Source organism: Contarinia nasturtii, unplaced genomic scaffold (genome assembly GCF_009176525.2).
Source record: "Contarinia nasturtii isolate CC-2019 unplaced genomic scaffold, AAFC_CNas_1.1 Cnas_scaffold_4572, whole genome shotgun sequence".
NCBI classification, from domain to species: Eukaryota; Metazoa; Arthropoda; class Insecta; order Diptera; family Cecidomyiidae; genus Contarinia; species Contarinia nasturtii.
Window position 1 is genome coordinate 1 of NW_022201861.1, and position 7,413 is coordinate 7,413.

Here is a 7,413-nt window from a genome sequence, read left to right on the forward strand (position 1 = left end):
GAGCTAAAAAAAAATTGTGAAAATATTGACATGTAATTCTGAATCACCCTGTATTCATTAGACTTTTTCATTAAAATTCTGAAACATATTAAATATGTTCCATTTTTATTTTTCATACATGTTTATCTCTTTTTTAAACATTAAAAAAACTACTTATAATTCCGCATTCGCCGTTCCTGCTACTGTTGAACTGTAATCAGATTCAATACTGAAATATATATGCTCTGATGGAGGACGCTGTTGTCGTTGTTGTTGTTGTTGTTGGAGATTCTGTAATGGATGCTCATCACCTAAAAGTTATAATAAAATCATTATACAACTGTATTTTTACTAAGTTTTTTAAGGAGCTCACCACCGGATCGTCGACCCAGTGAACTTGGTGTTGCTATTGTTGCTGAAGAATAGTTTGCTTCGTCATTATCTTGCTGATAATATGATGGTGGCAATTGTTTATGATGTGCTAACGTTCCATGCAGGGGATGATGTAATTGCATACTTGCAGACTGGGTTTGATGAGAATTAGTTACAAATTTGTGTTGTCGTTCTAGTGGATGTGGCTGATTCAAAGACTGATGATTGTGAAGTGTATAATTATTACATCGTTGTTGAATTTCGGATGGTAATACATAACGTAGTTTTTCCCAAAAATGCTTATCAGATAATTTAATGCCATTTACAACACGTGACTTAATGTATGGCAACAGTTCCAAATCATTTTCTGCTTCCAATAATGCATCATTTGCCTGTAATAAAACTAATTTTTGTGGTCTTTCCTTGAGAGCTTCATGAACGGCATTCCTTACTTCATAGCGACTCCATTCGGTTTGTAGAAAATTGCGCGACAAAAGTATTACGACACGTTTTGATGCACGTGCTGATTCAAGCACTTGCAAATACGACGCGTCATGAGTTAGATCTCGATGTTGAAGACATAAACGTAAGTGTGGTGGTATGATCTCAAGTTCGGCGACTATTTCTCTTATTGCATGTTCATGGTCCTTTTCTGAATACAGAAACATCGCATCATACAACTTTTCATAATCTTCCCCAATCGTTTCGCAGATGCGAACACCACATTTGGCAAATAACCAAATTCGTATAGGCTCTCGAAAAATAATGATTAATATAAGAATAGTAACAATGATGATCAGAATAAGAGATGTTAAAAGTAATGGAATATGTTCATTTATACTTATATCCGGCAATAAAACTGAACGCCCCTCATAGGATTTTCTACAATCGCCGTTGGAATTAAAATCTATTTCATGCTTTATTGCACCATCTATACAGTAAATGTCTTGCGAATCATCTAAAATAACAGCATTTTCAATAACAAAAGTTGAAAGCTCCTTTAAAAATGGGCAACGACAACTCCAGGTATTTCGTCCGATCGACAATGACTTTAGATTCGGGAAGTTCTGCGGCGGAGCCGTCGTATGAAACATCATCATGGTTACAAGTCGATTACCATCGATACGTAGTAATTGTAGCGCTTTGAGTGGTACAAACGTGTCATTCGCTATATATTCCAATCGATTGTTATGTAAGTACAATGTTTTCAATTGATCCATATTTTCGAATTCGTGTCCATGCAATGTACGTAAGTGGTTGTGATTCAAATGTATGGTTTCGATAGAATGTAAACCAGCCAATGAACGCTTTTGCAATCGATACAACGCACTATTATTCAAATACAATTGCTTCAAATTTTTTCGTCCGATAAAAGCATTGTTCTGAAGTTCAGTAATGATATTTCCATCTAAATATAGTGCAGTAGTATCCATAGGCACTTTCTTCGGTAAAACATTGGCTGGTTGTCCACCAAGTTTTTGTCCACCACCACAATCTACCACATTTGTAGTCCATGTTTGGTCATGATAGCACGTGCAGTTCGTCGGACAGATCATTTCACAGTCACATGCATCAAAGTCGCAGCAATGGCACAGAGCAAAGCACATTATCTCATATTTACAAAGAAAATCTTTTGCGTCCAACGATGCAATCGCTCTTACTGCGTCACCTAAAAGAAACAGTGAAAAACCGGCTGTTCAATTTCTTACAATTTGTTATATGTACTTTAATGTAAAGATGTGATTTTGTGGCCAAAAAAATGCACCATTTGTGATTACTAAATTTTCTAAATTTCTTTATATATCTTTTTTATATAAATAAATTCAATGAAAATATATTACACTATTTCAACATACATGAAAATAAAATTGAAATTGTAAATTTTAAGGGAAAAATTAAAAAACTTACCACGTTCATGGCGGGGCATAACACATTCAATGTTAGCATAATCCATGATTCTAGGATGTTGGCGCGCCGTTAAACTATTCACAGACTGAAGCCAATCCATTGAACAGTCGCATTCGAATGGATTATCACCTAAGTAGAATTCTGGCAAAGGTTTCGTTGATGGTATCGGTGCCAAACGTAATGTATGTAAATGAATTTTTTTCAATGCATTGGAATATAGATCCACACGAGTTAAATTTATTTTGTCAACGAATGTGTTTAGTTGTATCAAATTTATCATGTTATTGTTAATGAATAATAGCTCTATAGAATTTGGGATTGATGAGGGTCCAATTTCCCTCAAACGGTTATGACTTGCGTCCAGTGTTTTTAAACTAATTTCTTCTTGTAATTTGTAATAATTTCCCAGATCCGTAATATAGTTATCGTGCAAATCAAGCCATTTCAAGCTTCGCGGAATGAACGCATAATCAAACCAAACCAGATGGTTTTCAGCTAGATTAAGCCAGAGCAATGAATTAAGCGTGGCAAAAACTCCGTTAATATCGTTTATAAAATTTCGGTCTAGGCGAAGGGCTTCGATTTCGTTGTTCGTATCAAAAGAGCCACGTTCAATGTACTGAATTCGATTTTTTGCCAAATTTAATACACTTAGTCTAGGTAAATTAGTGAACATCTCTCTTGTCACATTTCCAATTTGGTTGTCAATGAGGCGTAAACCCGTTAGTTGATTTAGACTACGAAACGCACCAGTTGATATATCACTGATATGATTTTCACCTAAATCTAATGTACGAAGCATTGTTAGATTTTGAATGGCCATCGGTATTTCTTGCAGTTGATTTGTACTCAAGTCAAGCTCTTTTAAGTCAGAGCAATTTTTAAATGCATTTGAAGCGATATTACGAATGTTGTTATTATTTAATGTTAGTTTAGATAGTACAAAAAGGCCATTAAATAGTCCTTCATTAATGGTATGTAGGCGATTTTCAGCCAAATTAAGTGTGTGCAAATTATATAGTGGCAGAAATGTATTATCCTCTATGTGACCAATTGAATTATTACGGACGTCGAGAATCTGAAAAATACCAACCGTATTATTGTATGTCATGCATTGTCACCTACAAAGGCTTAGGTGAAAATACAACGAATTGTCATGTTATTTTTAATAACCAAAAATTATAAACAGCGACCAAATTGAAATGCACAATTAGTATGCCAACCTGCACGTTAACTAGTAAATATGAATCGGAACATTATCAGAAATGATAATGGTATAAAAGAGTATTGGAACCATGCTTGCGACTCGAAAAAGTGAAACAAAAAAGAAGTGAAGTGCATCAATATCCATTCATTCAATTCCATGGAGCTCCATTTATGGAGTTTTTTTATAATTTTGAGGTAATAAAATTAACATGAAAAATAATTTCAAAACGGTTTTTTACTTACTTGCAGGAAATATAAATCTCGAAAGGTTTTCGCATCGATTCGTGTGAGTGCATTATGTGCCAAATTCAATACAATCAACCGTATTAGGCCGGAAAATGTCGTATTGTCAATACTGTGTTGACTGGATAATCGATTACCGCTTAAATCTAATATCAGTAATTGTTCAAGTTTATGAAATAAGCCACGTGGAATTTGAAATAATTTGTTGTGCTGTAAATGAATCTCTTGAAAATCACGAGCACCCGCGAACAAACCATTTGGCAAAGATTCCAATTGATTGTGACTAATATTGAATATACGAAGTGAAGGCAGTCCGGCTAAAAATTGAACAGTTAAATGAAACAAAAAAAAATACAACAAATTGTCATGTTATCTTTATTAACGAAGGAGCAAAAAAAATTACTAACGAAAATTTATAAAGAAGCAAAAAAAGAAGTGAAAATTCAATTTTTCGTTAATAAAAATACCATGACAAATCATTTTACATCAATCGTTGTGTTTTTACTTACCCAGTGCTTCACCTGAAATTTCTGTAATATTGTTATGTTCCAAGTTCAACTGTTGCAGACGACGTAGTTTTGCGACTGACCAATTTTCGGTTAGTTTGCCTAATTCATTTCGACTCAAATCAAGAATCCGTAAATCGCTCTCAACACCACCGGCCGCCGCCGTACATGTTTTTGGCAAAATTCCTAAGTTTTCTGTTGATCGAATGCGATTTCTCGTTATATTCAACACTTGCAACGTTGGCAGCTCACAAAATACACCTTCAGGTATTGTCCGCAAGCCACTTTCGATTAAATTTAGTACCTCCAATTCTTTGAGAGATTGGAATGAGCTTATATTCAACTCAAGACTCTTACTTAGGCCCCAGTCAACATTCCGTGTACGTATAGTTAGCGTTTTCAATCCTTTTAATTTCGATAGTGTATCACTAGGCAAGTACAAAAGTTTACATGAATCGATATTTAAATCATTCAAATTACGTAGCTGAGCAAACGCATTTTTTGGTAACTGGCTCTCATATAAAAAATTCTCACTGCACTGAATTGTCAATTTGTCATAATCCTGAACTAGTTGCGAATCCAAGTTCGTGGTATGATCAATGAATTGTGTACGGCACGTAATGCTATTCAATTTACTACTACTGTAATCCCATGTACATTGACCGGCTGTTGCGTTGGCTGTTGATGGTAATACCATCCAAATAATATTTAAAACAACAGCAATTTTTATATAAATTAATTGCAACATAGACGATTTAATTGAACAAAAGACTAAATTATTCTGCATGATGGATACATGTAATATTTTCGAATGAGCGATACGATTCTGATAGATTCAAATGCAATGCATAAATTTAAAATATTAATCGATGAATGGTAATTTAATGCGATGTATGTATTTGTTTGTTCCTTTTCATTCACAAGACAAAATCATATGTTTTAAGGAACACATTTTTTAGTGTTTTTTCTATAGTTAAAAGATGTATAAAAGATCATTTTTTGTTTATTTTTCGTACACAGTTTATAATCGAAGAAGAGGCAACAAGATACTCTGGATATCACTCTTTTATTTTAAATACAAACACTAGTTTTTTCTCCATTTTTAAATTCATAAAACAAATAACATATTTTAATTAGAATTTTGGAATTTAAGGATATAAAATGAGTATTCTGTATTTTATAATGTTTACGTAGATGTTTTATTATCATTAATACTCTAATAATTTCTATCCAAAGGAAAGGTTTCATTTTAAGTCTTCAAACTGTCACTTCATTTTCCCATATATTTTTTCCACGAACCTGAAAATCGAGAGTTTAAAAGTTAATTAACAATTTTAACATTTCGGTGAAAAAACTTTTATTGTGACCATAGGTCGATGATGTGTTCTATGTTCTTCAGAAATTCATGTCCGTACACTGAGAGAATGAAACATAATTTTTACACAGACTGATTAAAAAAAATGTTATTATCACACGAAACTTTCACAATTTTTTTATTTTTTTTAATTATTTTTTTTGTATTTTTTTTGTATCTTATATATATCTCAAATCTTTTGGGCACATTAGAAATTAGAAGTACGAATACAAAATGTTTAAATTCTTTTCTTCTTAAATTGTTTTTTTTTCGACGAAAAATCGATTTAAGTAATAAATTAAATCAGGAATAAATGTATATTCTTTTTACTTTTGATTTTCAGTTGAGACAAATTATTTGCTTCAATTAAAATTATTGTTGGTAAAATTTCGCTAAAAGCGAGTTTAATTGGTCTTCTGTTCATTTTGTTTCTAGAGCACCAATATTCGTATTATTTATATGTAGATGTAGTATGTACAATTGTACACAAGATATACACGACAATACACGCACAACACTACTACTTTGTTTTTATTTTCGTTAAACTCAAACAATATTTTACACGTTTTGCTTTTTCAATGGTTCGACTCAAACTGAATGTATTCGCTTTCGCCATGAGCAAAGCGGTCGCATTAAATGATTACATCTTTTTCTCTCTTTCCTTAACGTTTGTTTCATAGACCCCATTTTGTGTATACGAAAGGCATTAAATATAATTCCCCTTCACGTGCGCAGTCGCTAGTTCCTTCTGCTTATGAAAAAAGTATACGTTGTGCCGTTGGCTCCAATTCATTCACATCTTCGTGTTAACCGCACGCATATGCGGACAATGTATTAAATGTAAAAGAGGTCGAGCATTTCCCTTATAATGTGCACTCTCTTACACTGAGTAAATTCTATGTATAATAATAATAATACCTGCACCGAACAGAGCTCCTTCGCCTTGGTAGTTTATTCAAAATAATTAAATGAATATATTACAATTTAAACAATTTTCATCAAACAGCCCTGAGAGAGTTGAAAGAAGGTGGCATTGCTGTTTTTGATGCAATGTTTGATTGTGGCTTCCACCAACTGTCAAATATCGAAAATCCAGCTGGAAATGTTTTGGATCTTGTATTCACAAACAAGTTCTACGAAATGTCGATGATTAAATCAACAAGACCATTAATAAAATCCGACAATTGGCATAAAGCAATCGAAATTGAAGTCACAATCTATGAAAATGAAGCAATAACGAATCAAACATCGGAAATTTATGCATACAGTTCGGCTGATTTCGTTGCAATGAATGCATTCTTCGATGCGAATGACACTTTGGCAGGAATGAATCGAATAGATGACCTCGAGAATGCATTCCAAGCTTTTGGCAATGTTCTACACGAGGCGATGGATTCTTTTGTTCCGAAAATCACTGTACAAAAAAGCACTGATCCACCGTGGTACACAAAACCATTGAAGCACCTGAAAAATTTAAGAAGAAAGGCATACAAACGTGCAAGGGAATCTGGCAGCTTTGACGAATACAATGCCATAACCGATTCGTTCATGCAATTGCAGGGCCAGCTTTTCAAGTCGTATATCAGCCGTATACAATCGCAAATCAGAGCAAATCCAAAACATTTTTGGCGATTTGTGAACGACAGGAGAAAAAGGAGCGATATTCCGGCTATTGTTGAATACAACGATGAAATTGCGGACACTGACACATCGAAAGCCGAATTATTTGCTGACTTTTTCGAAAATCAGTACACACGAAGCGACATTATCAACTTGGATCAATTATTAGGTGAATGCGGAGATGTATCATTTGACATTGACATCAATGAAAACGACGTGATGAGG

At 33.7% G+C, this 7,413-nt stretch overlaps 1 protein-coding gene across 2 annotated transcripts; it reads right to left on the reverse strand.

Annotated features, from left to right (window-relative positions):
* Positions 1-9: 9 nt before the first annotated feature.
* Positions 10-6,145, reverse strand: LOC116351053 (toll-like receptor 7). 2 transcript variants are annotated; one of them, XM_031783090.1, is made up of 6 exons: positions 4,218-6,145; positions 3,709-4,025; positions 2,260-3,337; positions 804-2,020; positions 353-743; positions 10-290 (listed from the first exon to the last, which is right to left on the reverse strand). In XM_031783090.1, the coding sequence occupies exons 1-6, from the start codon at positions 4,999-5,001 to the stop codon at positions 154-156; spliced, it is 3,924 nt and encodes a 1,307-aa protein (XP_031638950.1). In that variant the 5' UTR covers positions 5,002-6,145; the 3' UTR covers positions 10-153. The 2 variants fall into 2 exon arrangements, with proteins under 2 accessions (XP_031638950.1, XP_031638949.1); XM_031783089.1 differs by having other exon boundaries at positions 353-2,020.
* Positions 6,146-7,413: the final 1,268 nt, after the last annotated feature.

Bases quoted from the DNA above. Each gene is read 5' to 3' on its own strand.
- LOC116351053 (XM_031783089.1), bottom strand. From the start codon at position 5,001: ATGCAGAATAATTTAGTCTTTTGTTCAATTAAATCGTCTATGTTGCAA. The intron at 4,026-4,217 runs GTAAGTAAAAAC...TTCAATTTTTAG, and splicing joins AATTTCAGGTGAAGCACTGG to CCGGACTGCCTTCACTTCGT. The intron at 291-352 runs GTGAGCTCCTTA...TATAACTTTTAG, and splicing joins ACTGGGTCGACGATCCGGTG to GTGATGAGCATCCATTACAG.